Raw genomic sequence first — 27978 nt, 5'->3', positions numbered from 1 at the left:
ATTTTAATTTTAACTATAATGTTTTTATATTACATATTATGTTACTGCATTTATTCAGTTTTAGTAAATAATTACATTCAATGCGGTTATTTTTTTGCACTAATATTATATAGTATAGTAATACGCTATGTACAAATTACAAAATATAAAGTCCATGGTTTATCTAACACCTAAGTCCTAAGTAATGTATATTAACAGTAGTTGACTAATAATAAAATTATAAGCGGTAAAAAAATGCGATATTCTGATGAACTAAAGAACATTATCATGTATAAAGCACGAAAAAGTATGAGGGTATGTGACATTTTAAAGGGAAGAAGTATAATTCATACAATATAATATATAATATTATAGAGATCCAACAGTAATCTTTAACAGTATAATTCTGTACATTTTATTTTTTTGAGTGGATAACACGGAATGTATTTGTTTATTTGTATACAAAAAAAAAAGTACAGTATAATAGAATAATAAATCAATGTTATTAATCGGACAATTCTAATTTCTACCTAAATACTATTATATAATAATAAAAAAAAATCAATTAACAAAGTAAAAATTGTTTACAACCTACAGACTAGAAACATAAAAGTAGCTTTTCCCTTTTTCGCTGTTAAAATTTTTTATATAATGTGTTATAATATTCAGTGTATAAACACGATCTCTACCGGTAAGCAGACTTGTCAGAATAGGAGAAAACTATATAGGTAGTGTATAAGATATCATGATAATATCAAAATTGTTTGTAATTTAAAAAATGTATTGAGCGACTTACTATCAAATAATAATTTAATGTATCATATTTCGGTATGACCGCGGCGTCGCGATATGTATATTATGATCTTAAATAAATGAATGTATAAATATTACACAATCCGCAACCGTCGTAACTTTTAAACCTTTAAGATGATTTAAGGGAAATTAATGAAATTTAACTACGACATGGCCGAGATTCCGCACAATTGGATAACAAGGACGTTGTATATTTTCTCAATGAGAACTCATAAGCGCGTTCAACGAGATTTTCGAAACGATTGTGAACCGACAACTGTTGCTACGTTGTTGTTGGGTTGTATGTTTTTTATCACTTTCATGGGCTCATAAAACTCATCGGTAGTATATATCGGCGTAGAGTTTCTCATTGGCCCGTTGCAGTTGTTGATCTTTGGTTGCGATTTACGCCTTAAAAAAGGCGATGACTTTTTGCTGTTTATCTCTTCGATTTTTTGTATTATCTGTTGTACGCCCAAAACCGGGTCCGCCACAGTCACCTCGCATTCGTCGTCTGAAACCGAAGTTCACATATTACCATTACTTATATTATATTTTACAAATTTACAAGTGTGTGTATGTTACAACCTTATGAGTTATGACAATTTTAGTGGTAAACTGATTTCTGATTATTATCTTTTATTATTATTTTTTTTTTAATTGAATAGTATTATAATTTATAAGTAATTAAAATATAATTCACTAGATATATTATTTAAACTTCAATTTTTAGTCACAGTATAGTTTACACGAACTTTATTTGGCAAACTTATTTACCTACATATGTATGAATTTTCTATGCAATAAAAAATACTTAAATCTCAATAATATGCAAATCCACTTATTGCCAAGTATAGCCTCAAAAGTCTTCCTGTTTAGTTTTGTTATTTTTCTATAACAGTTTCTCATGTTATATAAAAAAAAATAATAATTTTCATATACTTTTTTTCTGTATGATTATCGATTGTAATATTTACTCAATGGATATTATATTAAGAACTATAATGAGGATTTATTGCTTTTGACACCCATTCCCTACCACAATGTACTAACTTGATTCACTTTCCTAGGTAGTAGGTACTATCATCGATAGTTAAGATGCTGAAGTAGAAATCGAATCATTTGTACTACTCCAATAGGCGATGATTGATGACACACGGAAAAAAACACACACAATGTAAAATCAATACATTCATCGCTGTACTCAGAATCTAAAGGGTCTAAATCGTACGATCGGTTTTTGTAATTATTTTTTTGTAATTCTAAAACCTACTTAATAAAGCCCTTAAAACCCTTCCTTCGATATTACTATAAGATCCTTATTTCTGTGCCGAAATTCCTGTCTACCACACTGGCGCCTAACGAGGGGTTTGATAAAACATACTTGTTATTATGTCGTAGCTAGTTTCCTTTTCGGCGAAATAATCATCGTATTCGTTGTTATTTCGATCTTCCTTGATTGGCACGGGCACCGGTATGTTGTTTGGTATATTGTAATACGACGTGTCGCCGTCCCAGAACTGTTTATCGATCTGAAAAAATAAACATACATTTTTATCAGTCCCGAGAAATCGATAACGATCGGTTAACAACAACAACGACAATACCAGTAGCCAGTAATAATAATAATAATAATAATAGTGGTAATATAAACCTTTGGCAACGTGTCCTTTTCTTGTCTGGACTCGTCGATAAAGTGGTATATCGACTCAATCATGTCTACGTCATCCGTCCCGTTCTCGTAAAGATTGACCGGTCTTATGATGGGATTTGGTTTATCATAATAGTAATCCTGCGCGGTGGGGTCTTCGATAGCAGGGGGTATGGGTAATTCGCGGTTAGGCAACAGCTCCTGTTTGAAGCATATGGGAGAAGATGGGAGCTGCTCCATTTCTGGGGTGGACGGCTTGCTGCACGAATTGTTGATGGCCTCGATCCAAGAGTGCAAGTCATTTTGGTTTTGAGCTATAAACTGGAAATCGAGAAAAACGTACGACGCTACGATTAATACGTAATAATATATTGTGTTATACACTGTTAAACACTATGATAAGTACTACTTATATAGTATATAGCACTATACTAATGGTTCAAATGTCAAGATTTTAGGATGTTTATATTATGAACATTTATTCTTGGCGAACAAATTTAGTTTAGCTCCAATAAGGAGAAATCTGATTCGATAGGTATCTCACTTAATTTTATTTCCTGACGTACGTAGGATTTTAAATTTAAGAACTGTCTTTTATATTTTTTTGTATATATTATTATATTCGCATGTATTCGTATGTAAAAATAAAATATTCATATAAACCATTTAGGTAAATTTGTTAAGTAAACATTAAACAATTTACTGTTTTCTCTGTTTCTATCAACTTAACAAAAACATTTTTAAATCATTTGCTTTTATCGAATTTTTGTATACTATTTCATTACATCTATATGTCTATATTTTCCGATGGTCTATACAGTTTTTTAAAGTATTCGAATAAATGTATTGAAATAAAAATATTAGAATACTATTACCTATTTAAAATAATCTTTGAAAAATGTATAAGGGTTTTCTGTACCTTTTCGTCTGTTTATTTTATTCGAATAGAAAATAAAGGTATTCTATACAATAGACTATTGACAAAGGCTATAACTTGTATAACTCATTTATTTAATCACATACATTTCAACTTTTTTTTAGTTCGTGTTTTTAGTCACTATAATATTAAATATTATTTTACCGTGTCGACCGTTCACAATCCAATACAATATACTTACATATCATAATAATAATACCATAATACAGGTTATAAAAATAGGCGTAATTATACCTGGTAAGTCTTCTTGCCCGGGCACACAACTTCGAATACCCAGTCCTTGTTCCGGTTGCCGGAGCTCGCCGCGTCCCTGGCCGTGTATCCTTCGAGGTGGACGACCAGACAAGGTTTCAACTCCTTTTCGCCGTTGTACACGTACATAGTGGACGACAGCACCGCGGCCCAGTACTTCTTCGTGTGGTCGACGAACAGTATCTTCTCTCGTTTCGTCAGCGGCCCGTACTTACTGGCCGAGTACTTGACCGCGTTCGCCGACACGTAGATCACCTCACTCTTCGAGCTCTCGGACGAGTCGCTGTTCGACCGGCTGCTGAGGCTGCTGCTGCCGTTCAACGCTGATTTGCACAACGAGCCCGTCGACAGGTTGCTGTTGTCGGTGATGCCGCCTCCACCGCCACCGCCGCTGTTAGGCGCGCTGTGCCGTTTCGCGTTCAGGTGGTGTTTGGGCGGCGGACTGTACCCGTTGCAGCCGGTCACGAAAGTTTCGTAATTGAGTATGTCGTCTTCGTACGGCACGTTGTTGTAGATAGGCTGGTTCGAGCACAGTTCTTCGTACGCCGCTTGCTGGTGTAAGCACGCGAAGCTGTTGGACTTCATTATCAGACCTGTATACATTGAAACCAATCATAATGCACATATTAAAATATTATTATGATAAGGTCCCTGCAGACGTGTCATTTTTAAGGAGTTGTGCTTAGGCAATAATTCTTTCGTGCACTCCTTGTGTCTTTGTGTAATAAATGAACATTAGTGTGTGTATATATACTTCCCAACCATCGCTCGCATCATACATAATATATTACGCACATGTATGTACATGCGTCATTTAGTCATTCGATCAAAATATTCAAAACCAATTTATGAACGTGAAATAGCTACTCCTGACAAAAGTTTAAGTACTTTCAAAGGTTAGAATTTAAAAATTGTAAAGATATTTGAATGCATATACAAAATATAAAGCTATATATGTATATTATATGCATCGGTGGAGCACTTTTTAAATTTCAGCAAATTTTCGACAGGAATAAACATTAAAAATGTTATCCGATCGATTCAAAATTAACTTCATTACCGAATCAAAACATTTCTCATAATTTTTGTCAGTTATTGCTATTAGGTCAATTTGATGGAAAATGTATAGGGTTTGCAAGAGCATCTTAAGGCAAATAAAAATCTATAACAGAAATACAGCAGCGACGCCATAAAGTTTTAGAGAATTTAAAAAAAAAATTACCGGGCAAGACAATTTCAAAAATAACTAATTTTTCTACCTACGATTTAAAAAAAATAAAATTTACTTCTTATTAGGTACGTAAAGCTAATTTCAATATAATAATAATTGTTGTACACAGTTTTCAAAATTACCTATTTAATGATGGAAATGAACAACATAGGAGTAATCATACTGTCCAATGTTGGGTGTATACTCGTAGACTACTATGGATGGAAACTTAAGAACTAAGATCTCCGCTTCCAATCTCGACATGATTTTAATTTTAAAAATATTAATTTACAATTAACATATTATATTATACATATATCTAATATTATATGTTTATATCTATTGGTATTTGGTACTAAATAATTTGATGTTTTTTTTTACTATTTACCGTGTAACGTTTTTGATATGTAGGAAAACGTGTGCACAAAAGAAATTGCATAGAATTGTTAAAATTAAACGCAAAATAATTATATCAAATGTTGACACGGTACGCTGCACGTATTCTTATATATTTATGTTATTCTTGTAGTGGGCATTTTTGTAGGTATTTATCGGCCTACCATCACTATATACCTACCTGTGGCGTCGTCACGTCGGCATGGAAGCATTGTGCCGTGGGTTTTTGTCGTTTTTGATATCGTGTCAACATTTTACCTTGAAACCCATCGTGTCACGATTGAAATAGGCGACGAGACAACGCCACAATAATAAAAACTACCTCTTTATGTATTCGTATCGTGTGCGTAAATATATATATAAAGTTATTTGATGGCAGTACCGCATCTTCTTTTGCAAACTGTATATGAGTATATAATATTATGACCTACCGTTATTTTCCAACCCGGTGAAAGCTATTAGTATACTACACATATTTTTTCTCGGCATCTCTGATTTTAGAATATTACCGAAAATCGGAGATGTAAATTAAACATGACAAAAAATGTGCTAAAATAATCACCCTTTGAACGTCCGTTCATGTCCATGTACGGAGTCCTAGCCGGTGACATTTCTCTGTTGGTGAGTTTTTCCAAGAGCTGTTGGCGTTGTATTTCGGCTCGCTCTGAAAGGGATTCGGCGACCAACACCGTTTGCAAATATAGAGCCACATCTGTAACAGATAGAAATGTATTAAATATTTATTAATTTCATGACGCGTGTACGTACACGTATAAATATTTATTTTTGTATTTTTTTTTTATCAGTCAGTTTTACACTTATTTCTAACTTAAAAAAATTTATATTTTTTAATAACCACGATCGTAAAACCGTTCATACATTTCTCACTTTCTGGAAAAAATCACCACGTAGATGTCAATTATATTACTATATTAGTATATAATATCATTATCATATTATCATATGGTACAAAATAATAATACCTTGTCAGTTGTCAACTGTCTTAAATATTTAAAACTGATATTAATTGAGGTATCTACTAAGGTAAGATATGATATTTTCTATAAAATCGGAGTTCTATATTGCAGTGCATAATACTTGCGTCCACGATTATTATCTGTAGTAGGTGACTTGCATGTTGAAATGTTTAAAACAACTTGCGTCCAAAAAAATACATTTTGAACAGCATAGTTATGTTAGTTTTTAATATTATAAATTATAGATTACAGATCATTATATTATATTACATCATCACACATTTAAATAAATACAAATTGCCAATGGACATTTCTTATATAATTAATGTTGATACTAATATATAATATTTTGTAATAATAACAAATTACACATTATTATAATTAATTTGTATAATAAAACAAAATAATTAAGACTATAAACTATTACAATAGTACCTATAGAAAGTATATTAAATACTTGGAAATTTATTATTCTGTAACTTTAAGTTCCAAGTGTTGGAAAAAATCGTTACTACAGTCTACGGTTAAAGTTAAAAATGTATAATTGTAACTTAAATATTTTAAAAATGTCCGTAAATAATATAATATCACTATAGAATCGTCAATAATTGTCAACTTACATTTTAACTACAAACTTATATATACATTTTAGGTCTATTGCACTAAAATTGAAAATAAAATTAATTTTTGACTACCTATAGAAAAAGCGATGTAAACTAAAAAATATAGTTTTGAGGAAGTAACTGATTTATGAGTCATAACTTATGAGTTATGACTATATTAGAGCGAGTAGGAAAAATATCGCCAAGCTGCGTCATCCCCAAGACGTAGTTATTTCGGTTGAATTTATACCCAAATTAATACCAAAATATAACTTTTTTTGGGATGCAACTTGTATGCTGCCCTATATCGATATTGTAGTAAATATTAACTAAATAACATTTAAAGTCAAAAATTGCATATACTCTATAACCTAAAGGAATGCGTGTTTTTTTCGATCGTTTGAAACTACATCATTTGGTCATTATTGGGAGTTTGGGACAAATATAATAATTATTATTATTTAAAACTGTTTTAGTATCTATTTAATCATCATTTGCCATAAAATAATACTAAAATAATATTAAAATCGATTTCCTAGTAAATGATTCATGTTTGAGAGAAAAATATTATGCTAAACGATCATCGGCTGATCGTGATTTGGCAATGTTTAGCGATGCTCATATTACCGTAGGTATCGTGAATGCTAATAAATTGTATCTCACCACATTGACCTTCAAAATGTATCTTTAAATAAAAAAAATTAAACGATTGTTATGCCGTTCAATTGATTATAAAATAATTTCCGATAAAAAAAAAATATTTAGTTATTTAAATCGAATGAAACCGGGATACTATACATATATTTATGCACAATAAACAGAATTAATTCATCCGTGTAATGGGCTCGTTGTCAACGATTTTGAATTGTGACTGTGATAATTTACCAATCTCTTTAAATCGCGTAGGCTTCGACAGTAAGAAAAATACTCGAATTTCATTAAATACATAATGTAAAATATTAAACTTTTTTTTTAAAATTTAAATTGGACTTAATGACTTTTTTGTGTTTTTACCACTACATAAAAATAGTCATACAAATCTACCATTATTCACATACAAGAGTATATTTTAATGAAAAACTATGGATAATAACGATATACCTATACTATATACCTATACTACCTATACCTATACTACTTTCATACAATAATAATTATACACATAGGTATTTATATATAGTTCAATGGCGAGCTGAAGAATCTACGAGTATTTGTAATTTGATGTTTTAGCAAGAGTACCTAATATAATATGTGTTAACTTTCACGTATATTTACTAATAAATAATATTATGTATACCTACATATATAAAAAGTTACAACATATAATTAAAAATTGTTTATTATAAATTTTAAAAATTTAGGTATCAATAAAACATATAGGTACTTCTAGGTACATTATACTAGTATATAGGGAAAATATTGATCAAGCCTTTGTATACCTACAATAAAATTGCAGTACCAACCAAATTAAATATTTATAACCTCTTGATATTATAACAATAGTTACATTTTTATATTATATTATCGATTTGAACAATGACAATCGCATTTAAAATTTAGTATTTATACATATAATATTTATTCTTAGAATTTATTTTGTATTCACTACTTTGAATGTTTGTAATAGTTTTTATTCAAGTACAATTATGCAACATAAATATTTAAAAATCACATTTTACACAGTCGTAGAGAGTTGTCATCCTGAATTTGGTGAAAGAACTGTGTCCATTCAAAAAATTCAAGGAAGTTCGAGTGCCTACATATTTTAGTATGGGCGATTGTATTACTATTTCTCTTTCTTAAAACATTTATAGTTAAATATGAATTAAACAAATTTCTATAGTATAATTATATAAAGTCATTTTAAAGAACTGTAATTTTTTTTCTTTTGCTTTTTTAAAAAAATGTATAAAGAGCGACTGCTATCTCATATAATTATTAAGCTTGCTATTAGGATAATCTTTAAAATACACACATTATAATATAATTTGAAAAATAATTTGTTTACCAAACTTTCAATGACGTGAGTATACTTACAGAATCGATTTTAACGAAAATAGTAAATAATAGAAGAACGGTTTTAAATGAAATTATTAAATGACATAACACTATTTTTAAAAACGGCTATCATTTAGATATTCAATATTTATTTTTGCTAAGAGTTTTTGTTAGACGATGATGCAAATGCATATATAGTGATGTATGGTAGTAGTGTTTGGTTCAACCAACAATGAAAGTTATACGCAAATATTCTTCGCAAACACATAATTTATTTTAATAGTCCTAAGGTAAGTGTTTTTACCTACTAAATAATAATGTGCATATAGTATAGTGTTAAATTTAGTGTAGGTCATGAATAAACAACAACGATTATACATTTTTATTCAAATGCGTAATATTATAACAAATAAGCTATAGGCCGTAAAAACAAATATTACGTAATTCTCGTGATATATCCCTGAGCTTAGATAGTCCGATAGTCAGATAAGTAAAAAAAAATAATAAATACATATTGACACATATAAACTTCTAGAATTTTTTCAATTATTCGTACTATTACAATATCCTGTGTTATGGCTCGTAGTATTTTTTTTTTAAACTCAAAGTAGGTGTTTATTTTTCCAATTATAAGTAAGTACATATATAGGTACTTAAAAAATATTTAAAATGTTAAAATTAATATCGATACATATAATATATTTGTAATTTAAGTAGGTATAGTCCCATCGAACAATAATAATTGTACTTAACATCTTTTTGAATGGCAATAGTTACTGACGTCTATAATAATATGGTAGTTTATAGCGATAGTTTAAGAAAAACGAATATTCCCGACGGTTAGTGGATATATATGGCCCTATAGGTGCTCGGTAAAGAATCCTTTCCAGCGCAATAATTATATAACACAATACTTATAGTAATTGTTGTTATACTCTCTGCTGTTCTATAATAAATGCCACACAAATCAGGGCAGTATAACACACCATGCACCACTGCAATTTTGAATATTGGTGCAATTATTCCAAAGTGGTTAACAACGTTATACATATTATTATATTATTTCGTTGAATCCTGCGCATTCGTAACGGCCGCTCTCACTTTCTAATTCATTGTCGGTCCCATACACACGTGCGCGCAGAACTATTGTATAGTATTATAAGTTATCTCATTAGCATCGTAAACATCGTTAATTGTAATTTTTATTTGATGTTTTTTTTTTGTCCTGTGACAAACCTTTTTCTGGACAAAAATCTTCATTGGCGTCTACACGGCGCATACCGATCACACACACACACTATGATAGTAACTACACGTACACAACAAAAGCGACTCATTGTCCTCGTAAGTGTACAACTGCAGACGTACCACACATCCGTCGATGGTTGCTGGCGCTGGTCGATTTATACACGTGGACCCTAAGAGGTATATAAAAATAAACATATACATAGGTACCTACTTATATAGTTTTATAATATATTAGTATGAACGGCGGTCTTCCAGCAACAGTACCAACTCGACACGAGGGGAGCGCACGTGTACCTATATATACATAATATACACATAAATGTATAGTAGTTCATCCGTCCATCGTGCGTGAAAGTATACGCACTTAACTTTTAACAATATTAATAATCCTGCCGAACCGGCGACCCCGAGAGCCATTAGCGTTGATTTAAAGGAAGCCCCCCCCCCTTGAACTAAAAAATGGAGCATTCCCACGTTTCGACAAATAGTATAAAAACATCTTGTTTTAATCAAGGTGGGTACTCAATAAAAACTTTAAACTGTCGACATAATTTTTATTTTTCGTTGTCGTTATAATAATATGATCAAGAGAAGCAAAACATTTAAAAGCTAGATAAGCCTATCAGTGGGGGTGTAATATTATGCGATTTTTACTGCCCATTTAAATGTAAGATAATCTCCTTAAATGCAACCGTTTGGTCGCTATATGCAGATCGGTGGAGACCTTAACGCGTAAGCCACACACCGGACACGCATAAGCATGCACTAATAGGCACGATAATCATACTAATCGGGTTAAATTTTATTATTACAATAATTATTATTCGTCTTCCCGATTATGATATGCACGTCTCGCCGAGCTCAGGGTATTAACCCCGCTCGACGGATACATTTTATATTATGAATTATTATAATGTCCCGAATGATGGCGTTGATTAATACGAACGATGTATTACATATGTAATGTATAACATTGTATTTATGTATATATAGGTACGCCGTGTAAACCAAACCGAAGAGATCGCGGCATGTGGGAGCTCGTAATAACAATAATAATAATAATAATAATGAAATAATTTTTATACGGACGAAAAGAGCGCGGGCCGCGTAACAGGCGTAGTCTTCTCGTCCCAATTGAAAACAATGAATTCAAACATAGGCTTTAATTGATACCATTACGAATATAATATATACATATAGCATTCTACAAAACCACATTGGTGGTATTATATCATTATATATTTATATTTATTATATATAGGTAATTACAACAGTTGTGATTGAATACAGCACGACAAAGTTAATTATCTTACCTAGGTATATATCGTTTTTTTCTAATATCATAACACGTCAAGTATATAATATAGGTATTATATTATATAGATTAAAATAGGATCCACGAATATAGCATATTATGTATCACGAAAAATACTTTTAAAAGTTAAGTGTCGAAGGACGAAAGAAACTAATCTAATTTTACGCCAGCGTATACTTAAAAAAAAAGTATTTGATAACATAATAACATTAAGGATAAATTAAAATATACCAGTACTCGATAACTATCTACTGATCATATTCTATTTTACATAACCAACTCGTTAACATCTTAACGTTTACTACGACCCGGGCGTCCGATTAATAATTATTATGATTTGTCCAGTATATATACCTACGCCAATAATATACGATACGCGTGTGAAATAGAATGTGAAAATAATAATACCTATGTATAGTGTATAAGCCTACAACAACAATGTTATATTATATAACATTATAACAGTAAACCAAGATTATAATTTATGCTGTAATTTTTTGATAATTCTTGAGCCCATCTGTGGCGGGAGTTCCTACAACTACCGCGAGCGAATATTTACTATATAGGTATAACAGCCGCGGGCAAGGGTGTAATAAGGGATGACGAGGTGGATATATCCCTCCAGAACCTTTCTAAATTTGTATACATATATATATATTTAGTTATTGATTTGTAACTTGTGAGGTTATGTGCTGACATCATGACAAAAAATATTTAAATAGAATTCCTTAATATAATGAATATAAAGAAATCTATAATAGGTCTATATCTAGGCACATGGTAAAAGAATGCCTATCCTACCCCCACCCCCAAACAAATTCCTAATTACGCCACTGTAGCCTGCAGAGGTATTTATAAGAATTTGTTATTCTATTTTACTTTTTTACAAAAGATATCCTTTGCATATAATCCATTAAAAATATTTCAACAGTAGGTACCTCAAAATTTCTCGTTTCAAATTTTGATACGATTATAGTTTTTACTTTTTTGGAATTTTCGGTCTGCAAGCCGATTTATGCAAAATGTTGCTCTATGAAATTTGAATGGATTTCCGCTTATGTCATGTATGCACGTTGTTCATTTTATATAGCGTCAAAATGTTATGATGTTATAGTCTATAACGATAATGCGTGTATACATATTATAACAACCACACCCATAATATAATGCCATTAGCTTATGTATGGGAGTTTTGCTGAGTTACTTGCTTCTCTTGAAATGCACTCCTATCTCAGATATTGCGTGAACAAACCGATAAATTATTTACGAGGTACTAATTTTATAAATTGCTTCGAAAATGTATACCTTCTATTCGAAAACAAATATATACATATAGGTGTAGACCATATTTAAGCGCATAAAATGAGAAACTACAAATATTTTAATACGAAAATATGTTGGTACAAACATATAACTAAATTAAATTTATTTAAATCAGCAATTATCAAAAATAATTTTCAATATGAGATCTTAATATGTAAATTTGATAACATATTTTTGAACATAGTCATACGACTGCGATATGACTTAGAGTAGGTACCTATATTAAATACTTCACTAACATCAACAAATTCATAACCATAAAAAGGGCTGAAACAAATATTATTTTAAGCACCTACCTATATATAAACAAATATAGGTATATAAGTATATGAATAAAAACATCGACCGATAGCTTAGAATGGTTCGATTGTAGATTCGTTTGCAGCAGGATAAACAAAACCCAAAAATGGTAACAAATGTTCAATTTGTGAATTATTTATTGCATATATATCAAGATATGCATGTTGTAGGTATATTGCAGTATAATTACATGCGATGAAATTATGAAAGACACAATTTCACCCATTTTAATGGTTGTATGATTTATGTTACTAAATATTTAAAATACGACAAGAGAATATTAAGATATTTTTTACATTTGTCAGATTCCTACAAGAAAAAGTTATAACTTATTATAAGCATTGCGGTGTCATATTATAATATATACATCGTATAAGATCTTTCTAAGCAGTCTAAACTAACATCGGCTACGTAATAATATTATTATCCTACAAAAAACAAATTAAAATTTTTAGTAACGTTGTTTTACTTTTCTAAACTCCAAAGAAATAAAGTATATTGTATAATATATTTTGCTCAATATTATTAGAAGCTTTATTGAATGCGTGAACGTATCTAAACTATTTTTTTTACTCAACAAAAGCAATACCTACATTTATTTAAAAAAAAAAACTATACTACCTATATTTTTGTAGTACCTATATACTATATATAGTACCTATATATAGATACTGACAACCGTTAACGTGGGTATGTTCATGACAAAGTACATATATATATATATAATATATAATATACTATATTTTGGCATGGGCATGTTATTGTTTCGTAATTGTAATAAATTGAAATTACGCATCATACTCAATCTTGGTTGAAAAAAAAGATGATATATTTCATTCCAACTAAGCAAATATACGTGTATATTTATTCGTCATTTATTTTAAGCGAAGAGCCATAAATTATTTTTCAAACACAAATATGTTCAAAGACAAGTAAAAAATGCACATAAAAAAGTACCTATTTTTTTCAGATAACTTACGTATTGTTTACGCAACTTTTATTCGCACATGTCATTGAACGTTTCACATCTTCCACAAAAATAAGTTTAACGAGCAACAACAAGCAGCTGTGTGCCTTAAATATTTTGAAAATCGTGTTTACTTTTCGAGCTAATTTCGTGAAATCATAAACATCGGAATTCTTGAGCAATGTCGTATATAACTTTTTTCTGGGCCAATTTGCGCGTATAATTTATTATATGCTGTATATACTCACATACATGTATATACATATATATATACGTAGGTAGAGGTATATACATATATGAAGTTTATTGAATTTCTTTTCGGACGGCCTTACGCAATAGCCATTTTGAGTAACCATATAGTCAACATAACTAAACTCCCCAATACATATATTATTATGAATATATAAATATATATATACATTTTTTACGCTTACTATATAATTATAATACTTCGCAATACAGTGCAGCATGTGTATTATAATAATAATAATACCGTACCTATATATATGTAGTAGGTAGCGTGGCTAGAAACTGTGCGCATAGAGTGTTCATTACCGGTTATCTCGCACGACTATAACTTTTCTTGAGTATATATGAAATATAATAGTCAAACGTGTTTTAAACGATGAATCGCGTTATATGATCGCCCGAGGGTGCATCGCGGCAACCATTTCGTGGGTAACCCCAATTTCCCGGGGGATCGCATAATCGTAATATGTATACATATAATATTATTATATGTATTATATACCAATATCCGATTCTGTCTGGTCAGCTGTCCAAGATCGGCGGGCAGCCCGGTCTCCCGCTGACGCGTTATTAATTGGTACCGAATTTCAGATAATTTTACGACTTCGGTTGATTTCACATTCGTGGAGTTAATCGCTCTCCGCGGTGTAGGTACTTACCTAAAGAGTAAATACGGGTATATTTTGTCGGCCACTGACCATAATATACTATATACTATAATATTAAACGTGTACGAGATTCTATATTATATATACACGAAATCTCGATGTTTAACTTCCAATTTGTATGCAACAATTAGGATCATCGGCGGACTTACACTACCAATATATTTGCTCACAGGGATTATAATAGGAGCAATCGATATTTCTCAGCTATATGGCACCCGTAAGGTGAACACTTCACCCACCATTATATCTAAATTATGTATAGGTACCTTCCTCAGAAAACAATTAGTTTCTTTAAATTTTTTCCCATTTACACGCAGTTGTACGAAAATGTCTACAATCATATTTATTTTTAATTTTATCTAATACTTTCAAATCATAAACGATATTTATGATTAGCATCAGCTGGTGATATTCGTTCCTCAGTATTTTTTTCCTCGTTCTTGAAGTATACGCATCACAATTTATTCTAAGATGAGTAATAAGGACTCCCACGGGTCCGTGATGTACAAAATAATAAATTTATACTCTTGTCGAAGTTCTGCAAGATATTAGAGATTGATTTACGCCAGTTAGCTAGTATTTACGGTGACTCGACGTCTATAATTTAGAATATTTATATGCGTATTGTGGAGGGCGTAATTAGATCTTGGATAGTTGGATGCCAATCTAGTGTAGGTCACCGCAGTATAGGCCGGTTATGGGAATAATAATTTTTTAAACGTTACAAGGTAAGAATATCGCCTTGTTTTTATATGTATATTTATATATACCTATAGGTACTACACAGTCGACGAGAAAACCAATTGCATATACAATTCTCAAGTATCTATACGAATAGCCGATAACAATAATTTATATCAGCATGGAAGATGATGATGGGACGTTTAAAAACAATAATAATAATTATTATTATTAAGCAAATGAGGGCTTTTTACGATTATATTTTTACGTCCGTCGTAAATTGTCTGAAAACATTCACGCATTTGGCAAACGGTGACAACATTATAATTCTGACGGTAGTAGTATGAGTTTTGACGACTTTTAGAATACTTTTAGAATACCATATTTAATGATTAGTGTCACAGACTCACAGCGCAAGAGATTTCAGTGGAATTAAGTCTTACCATAAACCTAGTATTTGTTATAACTTATTAGTATTATAGTCTTAGCAAAAGCGGACGTCTCATAACCTGGTGCAGTATACCACCCACGCCACTAATTATTATTATTATTATTGGACGTGCGTGCCAGAAGAATAAAAATAAACGTTATCTCACAATTGGTCTCACGCGGGAAGGTTAATATGTGAATATTAAAAAACCATGTGTCATAAACCATCATATCTATATATGTGTGTAAATATATATATATAGGATATAATAGCCCGAAACACTATATTATGCCATACTAAAGTAACTATTACGAATATGTTTATTATTATTTTTAATTATATTTTATTTTTTATTTTTCTCATTTTAATGTTTCCTATTAGAAGCACGTCCTGTATTTATTGAATAGATACGAGATACGGTACTTTGTCCGCCGGAGGCATTTGTTCCATACATAACGTTAATAAATGAAAAACATTTTTATGGGTTACCGTAATAACAAAGAATTATATCAAATCACTTTCATTCGTATTATGTATAGATACATATATCGTAAATAATATATTATACCATAAATACATACACAGATAAGTATGCAATTCCGTATGATAACAACCCGATATTGGTATACTATTATCACACATGTGCAGGAAAAGGAAACATTTGCAAACTTGATATTAACTATTCCCGGGGTCTAATATCTACATACGTCATACCACAGCCCACTCACAACCGATACCAAATACGCAATTCGATATTTAAAATGGTAAACACTATAATTTAATATAATTATTGAAATACAATGAAGGTATTTTCATGACGCGCGAACGTACACGCGACAAGTCTTAGACTTATCATAGGTACTAAATATTATGTAAAATTACATTATACTGGGTGGAAATACAAAACTGCTGAGTTTTTCCATTTTCCCGCGTTGGATATATACCAACATGGAAAACAATGAATCAACGGCACTCCACCTTGCAGTATAGTCAATTTTTATTTTCGTCATTGTTTACTTCGCGAAAATGCCACACACACAGTGTATATGGATTGCAAACAATAGCTAGGTATAACTATTTAAAAATGTGTTTATATTTTATGCCAATTAATTAAAAATTTTAATTCGAGTGAAATGATAAATGATAACCGAAATGTTATAAATTTAGGTACCCATACTATACTATATTATATACCTACCGAATAATTTTGACCGTTTTTAAATGAACAAAACACACCGGCACTTACAAATCTTACAGTGTGATGAATAATTTTCATCTTAAACTTTGAAAGACCTCTGTGTAATGATTAGATACAAATATTTTAAATTCAAATTGAAGTTAATTACTAATTACGGTATTTCTTAATAATATTATGATTTATGGTCACAAAAAAGTTATTTATAAATTATTAAATTGTATAAAAAAAACCACTATAGGTACACATAGTCAAAAACTTGAATAGGTACTTATAAATTGTTAATATAAACAAGCTGAAATGAACAAATATAAAATATAGAATGATTAATGATAATTTAAAAATTCCAATCCTTACATTTTTAAATACTTTTTATTCGTTTTAATTATTTATGCCATTAAACTATAAATTTAGATTGACGTCTTTCGTGTTATTGCTATGGCAAATTTTTACACCATTAAACCCACGAGTGTGATATTATACTTTGACATAAAAATAAATTATTACTTTAGCCTTTATGCAACTGACATGTGTAAATTTTTTTTTTCAATTTCCCAAACATAAAATTTACCAACAATATAAAAAATAAAATAAATATAATGAAGTATTTTCATTTACCTATACTCTTAAGTTAAGCACTACAATCAAGTTTGATAATCTAAATTACCTACCTAGGTATATAATTTATAGGTAGGTGACTACCTATACGTCTATACGTTAGTAATTAGTTAGAAATTAAAAAATATATAAAAAAAGATCTTACCTAATTATTTTTTATGAGAAATAAATAATAACTTGTTAATAACCCATTATATAGGTATAATGAAAAACGATAAATAGTGGTTATTTTCATTTTTAAATAAACAATGATGACGTCAAAAACTATACTATTGCACAGATATTTTTACTACTGTAAATACTAAAATACCTATGTATAATTCCAATAGCAAAAACCAAAATATATAGGTATAGGTAATAAACTAAAACATTAATATGTTATATAATTTTATAGTTATTCATTCATACATTTTCACAAAAATATAATAAATTATCACAGATTACTTACTGAAATATTACAGTACCTAATCATTGCATTTTAGATTATAATATTCCCACTCGAATATATATTTTGTACTTCATAATTATTTTATATATATTATCTATCATTAACTGGCAATCATACATTTAATATAAAATACTTATTAAAAGTATCCAATATTATGTTTGCTAGTCAATTTAAATGCGCTACCTATACCTAATTTGTATTATGCGTAGAAAGTTCCGTCCGTTCCAAAGCAATAACTCGAACAAGTTGTGAAACGGATATTCAAAAATCGTATCGAAAACCTGCAGCGAATATACTATCAGTGATGATCTATATCAATAACTACTATACACTAATATACATCCAATACACTAACAAATTGTATCATGTATATTATAACATTATTATTATTATTTAATTCGTAGAGAATATTTCAATGATAATCTATTCAAATTCAGAAGCCGTATAAAGGAAATACTACTATATTGTAAAACATAATATTATACCGTTGGTCGAATTCGAGATAATATAATATTACATATTCGATCCGTGGCTTTGTGCGTTAGCGGCCCCTTAGGGCCTGTTGAGACCCGCAGACGTAACGCGATGCAATATAAATTATAGATTATGTACTATATACATCTAGTTTGCGACCAACCAACAAACATATGACTGATAGGAGGGTTTTTTTTAATGATCTCTCTGACGTATAACACTAATATTATATCGGTCACCAACGAATTAGACCACGCAGATAGAGGGGAGTTATATAAGTCAGTTGTAGTATACAGGGCGATTACTTTTCCCGATATAAATCGGCCAATACCTATAGAAATATTCGTAATAAATAAAAAATATGAATATCTGGTTTCTGTAATAATGTACTTTTATAATTAATATAAAATATCAAACAATTATGATTAAGTATATCGTATATGTATAAAAATGTAAGGTTAAAGGATTAAGACCTAGTTTAAGAGTTTAGGCACTATATAAATTAATGGATATGGGTATAAATGTATGATTTTTGTGGTATAATATTAGTACTTACACTGTAGTTGTCCCGTTCAAAGTTGATCACTCAGATCACAAATTCACATCAACAATAAATTTTAGAAAAACATTTTCGTTATAATCATAGATGGCCATTTAAAACCGAAAGTTCGTCGTGTTTAGAGTGTTTTGAGTGTTTTGTTTTAAAACTATCTCCCTGTATACCTATATATAATATAAAAAATGTACCCGTTTTTTAAAAAAACGTTTGTATTATTAAACAACAGATAAGAATAACATAACAACATAATACTTGGGCGCACACCTATCTTATTATTATAAAATACTATACGAATGCTATGAGCGTCCCATACCACTGCGAATGCACATAGCATGTTATAATGGCATGTCGCGAGCTGCACGGCGGTCGACGGTTTACAAAAACAGGTGGAGGATAGGACGCAGGTTATTGTGCCGCCTCGGGGTCGGGAGGAAGCCGCGATTTCCTGCCACCGCCGCCGCCGCCTCTGTTGGATCTATCGCCGAGACAACCAGACTGGTTTTTTCGTCGTTTAGAAAGGATAATGTTATTATATGTATTTTATTAAAATGTGATATAGGTACTTGCGCGTTTTGGACGCCGATCAATTCCGAAATGCGCTCTTATCGAGTTGGTTAATAATATTATTGATGGTGGAGAAAGGTTAGATAAGTCCGGTACATTCGTCCCGAATAATTTCCCTAAATAATAAACATCGAAAAGGAACTTATGCAATTTCGTTTGACCTCCCCAAATTATTATGTTTGGGTATAAAATATGAATAAAAATACTCTTTTATAGGTCTATGATTGTATAGCACACTACGCGAAAGATACTAGAATCATATTATGTGAAGCTATAGGGATCTATATATTTAAAAGATCCCTATAGTATTATTTACTATGGGTAAAATAAATTCATAATCAAATAAGATAATTAGGTAGGTAGTATCAAATACTATATGCGAAAATACAGGACACTGGCATATAAAAACTGGCGAACTATTTCTTATCAAATTAAAATCATTATAATATTGATTGCCCCCGAGATTGTTATAATAGTTGACTATTTTACTCATTACGATTAACATATACAATATAGCAAAATATAGGCAGATTATATATACAATTATATAATTATACGATTTCGGGGGGCAATGATAACAAATTGTTCGCCACTATTTTAATACAGTGTCCTGTATTATCGTATATAGTATTTGGTCGTAAGTACATTTAGGCACGCGGTGTGCCGGAAATAACTTAATATGACTAAGCTCCAGCGATGATGCGTGTTCGCGTTGACAAATGAAAACCACCTGCTATCGCGTACGTATGATAGTTAATATATAATAATATTATTATGCGAGACGAAAGAGATCGTTTAATATTATTATTATTTATTATGTAGCCGTATACACTATACAGGTGTATATAATATAACTTATAAGTTATAACCTAACTATCGCCCGTGCAGCTGCGATAACGAAACGATACGGAAAGACCATGACGAAAACGAGTTTACGTCTCAACGAAAAAAAAAAACAATCAACTCGTTGCACTATAATAATAATCCGACAATAATTAACGTTTTTGTTTACCTGGTTTGCGTGAAAGTCACATAATAGATATACAATTATTAAATATACCTATATTGGATGTCCAGGCGTTTGGCGATAACTCACGCTCGAACGGTCCTCGATGAAGTGTCCGAGAACATAATATAATTGTTCCAAACGGAAACGTAATATGCGACTTTAACGTATAATATCCGTACTCAGAAGAACAGGACCAGATTGGATTTCGACTCGTGACATTTAAAATACATCGTCTATGTGTATGTGTGTGTTGTACACGAAAGGAAGAAAGCGGTTGTTAATGTTCTTAGGACCTATACGCGTTGCATAAGCTTTAACGAAACGATGACCTTCCGCTGATACGCGCGCGCGTTTGATTTATACCGTCGTCGTTGGTTGTACGATTTTTTCAATGCGGAAAACGTCGTTCAACTTTTATCCCGAAGGTATAATTCGGCGCGAATACTCGTATATTACATATACATACATAATTATAACCGTCAAAAGAATAGTAATAACGCAACTCGAAAATAAAAAATATATTCCTCGATATTATTATTATGCTAAGAGGACTAATAATAATTGTGTTATTTTTATCATACAGTGTTGTAATATTTAATTTGTCTGATTGTTTATAAATTATGACACGGAAGGCAGTATAATCTAAAATTTAAAAACAAAATCATGCTTCTGAGATATTAATTCTGATATTAATTCATGAAATTATTTTTAAATAATACAATTTTCAAAATAAATTATGCCAGCACACCATTTTTATCTCTCTGACTCACGCGTAACATAGCCAATCTACGTTTAGCAGAAACAACCCTGTATTAACTTAGTTAACAACATTACCTGTGTCACTACGTTGGATTTTTGACGATATTTATATATTTATGGAATTTATAAGCATTTTTAAATTTTAATAATTTACACGGATGACATATTCACATATGTCACTATAGTGCACTACTTCACAACTTACATAAAATAAAAATATCATAAAATAGCCAACGTAGTCAGTGCCGTAGCCAACGGGTGGCACTGGGGGCACATGCCCCCCTTCCGACATTTTTTTTAGATTGTTTTATATTATATTATATAATATTATATATTATGTTTGATAAAAATTAAAAGTAAAGTCTGTCGAAAGTGAACCATTTTGAAGGGGTTGGATTTAGGAAATATTGTACATCCATCGTTAGTACTATATCTATGTGTGTAGTGACTGATCATTAATGTGTGCGAGTTCCCCGAACGCTTTATGTAATTTAAGATAAACTACGGCTAAGATTCTTGAACCCCAGTAAAGTACATACGCGCAGTCACGTCACTATAATTTGTGATAAAAAAATGTTCTACTTAAATGTGCCACAAAACTCCCAGAGAAAAATGCACCCAGTACCAAAAACCCTTTTGGCTATTTTAATTTTGAAAACATATATTTGAATTCCTTAATCTCTTTTCTAGATTATGTAGGAAATTGATTTATGATCTGTAGTATTGTTTAATTAGTATTATAATATCCGAGATAATATCAAAGTAATTTTATTTTTATTTTTCAAAATTTTACTTTTGAATTAGGTACTAAAAAAAAATCGCTTCCTACAAAACTTAAAAATCGTAGAAATTGTTATGTTTTTTTCGAAATTAAAATTGAATTTCTGGAAGTATTTTTTTCCGCTTATTGATCTAACTGCACAAAAAACTACCAGCTTTTAACAGCCCTAATATAGTCTTGTATTTTTGTTAGTAAATTTTAATAATATTTGAACCAAAAAATGGAATGTTTTGTTTACAACACATTTTGATATAATTATCATATAATGAATAATAATATTAATATGCTTATATTAATGAATACATTAACCTATGGCTTACAATAATATCAATACATTGTTATATTAAATGTAGCAAATGTAGGTATCATAACTTGTTAACAAAAATATAATATAGTCATAAAAATATTATTAGATACACTTTATGAACAAAGAGGTCATAATTAGATATTCTAGCATTTCAAAAGCTAGAAAAAAAAATTAAATGCCCCCCAACATTTTTTCTAGCTACGGCACTGAACGTAATGACCACAGGCTATTTTGTTAACTTGAAGTTTGATAATAGATAAATTCACCCTTGTAATAAATGTAACAACATATTATAGACATATTATAAGGTTGGATCTCGGGTTGGATCAACTGGACGTAAAATTGGTAGGAGTCAGAGAGAGAAAACAAATAGTTCAATAGTTCGCAGACATCCTCTTAAACACCGAACTTATAGTATTTTTGGCGTTTACGATGTTATAGATACCTACGTCATCCGTAAATATGGGTGGGAGAATACGTGACAAGTGGCGCACACACAAAGGTGAAACGAGATGACATGCGACTCGACTCAATTATTACTATATGGGAACGATTATAAATTATAACATTATAATAAACATATATATAAGCCAGCTATCGTCGGCAATGGTGTAGATCATCGTTGTAACGCAAATTGTGTGTGTTTTTTTTTAAACCTATTATAATAACGCATAGCCGCATAGGTAGATTATGCATTTTAATACGGCAGCACCCACGACGATATAGACATATTATTGTATATATTTATAGTATTGCGATATTATAAGTAAACGCGTTACACGTGGAAGTATTCGATTTCCGTAAAGTAGACGATATAGGTTTCTCCGCGATAGATCGATGACGACGACGACGCGTATTAAGTGTCTTTACCTGTATCGTATTTTATTTACGTTTTGTCGCTTCGATGCACGTTGTGCTGCTGCAGTAGACGTATCCACTCACAACCACAATATTAATGGGGTAGAACACAAACGTTTAATTGCGAGAAAAAAACCATTTAAGTTCGACTTATATAGTCGGACTAGTATTCCAGTAACCTCTTTTCGCGTGACGGTTTTATTGACGGATTATGTGAGCCGTGCATCTGTATCTGTGTTTTTTTTTACATACGAATGTAGGTAGCCAGCGAATATGTCGCGGCTTACCGTAAGTGACAATTAGCGATTCCGGTTTTGCGATTTAACCATTTGTATTTTTTACGCGCATTTCACGCACACACACGGCAGATCACGATTAAACGAAAATGTAATAATATGTTTACCAATCCTAACCTATAATATTGTACCTACCTATATATAGATACACACTTGTTAGGTATGTGTACTTTAAATATTGTTCGTCTTACGCATCTGTTTTGCCTCAAGGGATCCCTGCTTATAAAACTACCGCCATTGGAACGAAAAATAATATCAACTTGAGAATATTAACCGTCTGCAGTAAAATATGTAGGTATATAATATGCGACGCACAGAACTCATCAACATATACCCATATACGATGTTCCAATCTTTAGGTCATAAAAAATATATATATTACCGACGGCCAAGGTCCGCATACAGCACGCGTTAATATATTGTAATCTTCACGGTCGTTTAGTTGCACGAATAGGTATAATTTCATAATGCTCGTTTAAGACTTATAATATTATATTATTTTATACTAGACAGCTAGTAGACTCTGTAGAGCAACTAAGTTAGAGATACTATTATAATATGTCACTGCCGCTGCAGTAAATGTCCATTCGTTTTTACCGTGTTTACAACCTATCATCGAAAACGTATTTACTGCGTCACTATACTGCTCACTACTGTAAGTTGAATATTGACATTATTATTTTACACCCGATTAAGTTTTCTAATGCTATAAACGTCCAAACGTTTATATATGATAAATAAAAGAAGCGTAATTTCTACGTTGTTAATATTATATTATTTTATTGTTGGCAAAAGTAATTGTGCGTATAATGCTATATAATAATAATATTATCGTATTTTAAACTTGAACAATCTCCAGCAAACGTCTTCATTCGATGGCGCGGCTTTAAACTGTACGCAGTGAAAGTAGTCGGCTATAACTTTCCGACATAAACTGCAGCAGCCTATACCGCGCGCGGTTAAGTCTCACACTATTTTAATATGATAATTCGTGAAATCGCATCACAATCGTGTTTTAAATGATTTAACATCGGTCACAGAAACACGTGTTTCCGTTGAAGTCATCAATACAGATTATTGGCAGATGCGTCTATTAGGTGCTCGGTGTATATAATTGGCATAATACTATAATACCTAACCGATTATGTTCGACAGTGACATAACTACACGTAATATTACTACATTTTAATATAAAGTGGAATTCGAGCTTCGTACCGGTATACGGATTCTTGTCGTTACGAATACAATTTATACAGGCGTACCTACAGCTCGATCGATATTCATCGATAAATTCGTAGGTATCATAATAATATTATTATGCAGTGTAGCGCCATGTGTGTCTACGGTATTTTTACGCACCACGCTGTATATTTGAGTACATATTGTACTGTTATAATATTATATGAAACACATTTTTTTATGAATGTGCTATGGCCACTTTATAGGAAGCTATATTTAAGGAAATAAAGATCTAAACTTGTAAAGTTTCCAGAGTATATTCTTAAAAATAAAGACGCTGGAACCTGCTTAGTGCATATTTTCTAGTTCATCTTTCTGACCCAAACTGAAGAATGCTAAGCCTGTTTTTCAAGACGCATTTTGTTCGGTCGTTTCGTGCCGAACGTGCCACGAATCTTAATTGTTTTTCCTACATACCTAACGTATGGTAAGGTACGTTGTACGTACAATATTTAATATGCGCTACCCAAAATAATATGTTCGTCATTGACTCATTATACGTTATTCCTAGAATATTTCGATATTCGCTAATTTAAAATACAAATTAAAAACGCGTGTGAAACGTGTGATAAGAATAATCCAATCATGTTTGAAGACAAATTGACTATTGCAGTACGATTGTACGAATACCTGCATCTATTGTTTACAAAGCAACTAATAAAAATAACTTGCAGGATGGCGAACACTGAACACCGGTCGTCATCAGACGAACCACAATATTATATTATAATCATTTTAAATTACAACTATAACCACAGTCAACAGCCACAACAAAATGTCAGAAATTCACGATTAAATTAACGATTTATTGCAAGTCACAACTCAAGTTAACTAATATAATATGACTGGTAGACCAATGAAAAAATATCCGTAAAAATATTAAATACAGCAGTTGTGCAGTAAGTATGTATTATTATTTATTAACAAAATATATTGTTACGATTTTTTAACTAAAATCTATTATTAAAAAAACTAGCAGTACTCTCTTCGTATTAGGCATAATATCATAATAGCGTAGAAAACATTAATAGTCGTTTCCTAAATAGGTTTTAGTAAAACAGAAAGTATTTCGATAGAAATGAATGCTGTATGTCAGTCTAACTTATAATTATTATTGTTTGCAGAATAAAACAGTTTTGTTTCCACACACTATACCACAGGATCTTTTCGGATATTTAACACGTGATGGTTGGCATTAAATTAGGTATATACTTTGTTATGGTTTTGATTCGTTTAAGTAAATTGTAGTAGGCACCTACACTAGCTAAATAACAATTATAAAACAATTAGGTATTCGCTGTAAATAATATAATAGGTACCTAATGTTAGTTTTATAATTTAAGCTTTATCTCCATTCGTTTGGTACAAATAAAGAAAAAGTAAGTACTTGTGCAGTTGAAACACTAGGTAAGTCGTAGTCATATTAAAAATTAAAATTTGCGGATCATAATCCTTTAACTTTTCCGATTTATATCAATCATGTTGCTAATTATTATAATAAGGGTATAAAGTTGTTTTTCAGATAATAATCGAAGCATTATAATATTTTAATAATTTCCTTATGTTAATTACGTGTTATTACTTCATTATATAACCGCGGTAGTTATAGACGAAATTGATAAAAATATACAAGATATTATAAATTAAACTCGAAATTAAACTGCAGTAAAGAATCATAACATTCTAAACACATAGCCTCGTTGGCTGTGAGCGGCACTCAGCATGCTTAGTAAAGAAAATAAATTTATGCTTAATTGTTGTCATTAGGGTATTAAATATTGAGAACATTAAGTATCAAAATACACAATATATCATGAGTAAATTAATTGAAATACCTATCTAATACTCAACAATAAAATATTATTAGATAATATCCTTCACTTTTCACATTTAATCACTACTTATTACTTAATAATCATCGCTGGGATTAGTTACTTATCTAAATTATTATTACAACCAATAATGGCTATTTTTCATTAAAATTTTCGTTTTCAAGTACCACCTACCTAGTACCTACCTACAACTTTTTGTTTTTAGAAACAAATAGATAGCACTTAGTTAACACAGGGTTGTAAACAGGATTCGTTTCCTGTATGAATAGTTCTAATTATTATTTAGCGATTCGTGTATCTATTATGAAGCACTATGGTCTATGGTACATGCGTCTATTTTTCACCTAATTCGCGTCAAAATTACAAGATATTATTATAGCTCTTCCCCTTCATTGATCTAATAGACTAATAATGATAATCGAACTTGGATTGTGTCGGAGAAAAACTGTCAAAATATTACACATGTAAACAGTATCTAACCTGTCAATATTTCATTTCTTCCGAGATTGTAGGCCATGGCGAAGGGTCGTTGTAGATTTCGCTATATAGGTGTACGTTACAGGCAAACACGACGCTTTTCAGCCTTCCATCATCGGAGAGATAGGTAAATCGCACACGTCTCGAGTTATAGTAAGCGTCAAATGTTATTCAAGAATGGGTGTAATAAATTACGGAACAAAAATCACAAAAAAAAAACAGAAACAAAAACGGTTTCGGCGAGATAACGCGCGCACGCCACAACACACGCGACCGATGGGCAAACGTAATTCACAACAGTCACAGAGATACTGTGTCGCCGTCTACAACAGTCGAACAGACGAGCTGGGCCCGCGTGTTTCTTTTCGCCGGCTTTCAATTTGTTTTCAACCTCCCACCGATCAGACGCGACAACACGACCGACGGCGTTGTTATGTTATAATAATAATAATAATAATATTCTGTGCACACGACGTCCCGGCAGAGTGGTAGCTGAGACGATATTGTGTGCGCTACCTACCCGTGCGGTAGGTAATATGTGTACAGTACACACCCCGTAGGATGTAGCTACGGGATACTTATTACTT

The 27978-nt window shown here is 31.1% G+C and overlaps 1 protein-coding gene across 1 annotated transcript; it reads right to left on the bottom strand.

Moving 5' to 3' along the window:
• Positions 1-7: 7 nt before the first annotated feature.
• Positions 8-27737, bottom strand: LOC100161822. Its single transcript, XM_001951565.5, has 6 exons — positions 27395-27737; positions 5780-5929; positions 3594-4204; positions 2426-2743; positions 2156-2303; positions 8-1285 (listed from the first exon to the last, which is right to left on the bottom strand). Exons 1-6 carry the CDS (start codon positions 27429-27431, stop codon positions 1014-1016), a joined length of 1536 nt encoding a protein of 511 aa, XP_001951600.1. The 5' UTR covers positions 27432-27737; the 3' UTR covers positions 8-1013.
• Positions 27738-27978: the final 241 nt, after the last annotated feature.

Source organism: Acyrthosiphon pisum, chromosome A2 (genome assembly GCF_005508785.2).
Source record: "Acyrthosiphon pisum isolate AL4f chromosome A2, pea_aphid_22Mar2018_4r6ur, whole genome shotgun sequence".
NCBI lineage: Eukaryota > Metazoa > Arthropoda > Insecta > Hemiptera > Aphididae > Acyrthosiphon > Acyrthosiphon pisum.
Note: the sequence above shows the minus strand (reverse complement) of the source record. Positions and strands in the feature narration are given on the sequence as shown.

What these genes read in the sequence shown, in the direction of transcription:
- LOC100161822 (XM_001951565.5), bottom strand. Translation starts at nt 27,431, where the DNA reads ATGGCCTACAATCTCGGAAGAAATGAAATATTGACAG. An exon ending in CGGGCAAGAAGACTTACCAG is followed by an intron (nt 2,744 to 3,593) that starts GTATAATTACGC and finishes CTCGATTTCCAG; the next exon opens with TTTATAGCTCAAAACCAAAA. An exon ending in AAAAGGACACGTTGCCAAAG is followed by an intron (nt 2,304 to 2,425) that starts GTTTATATTACC and finishes TTATTTTTTCAG; the next exon opens with ATCGATAAACAGTTCTGGGA.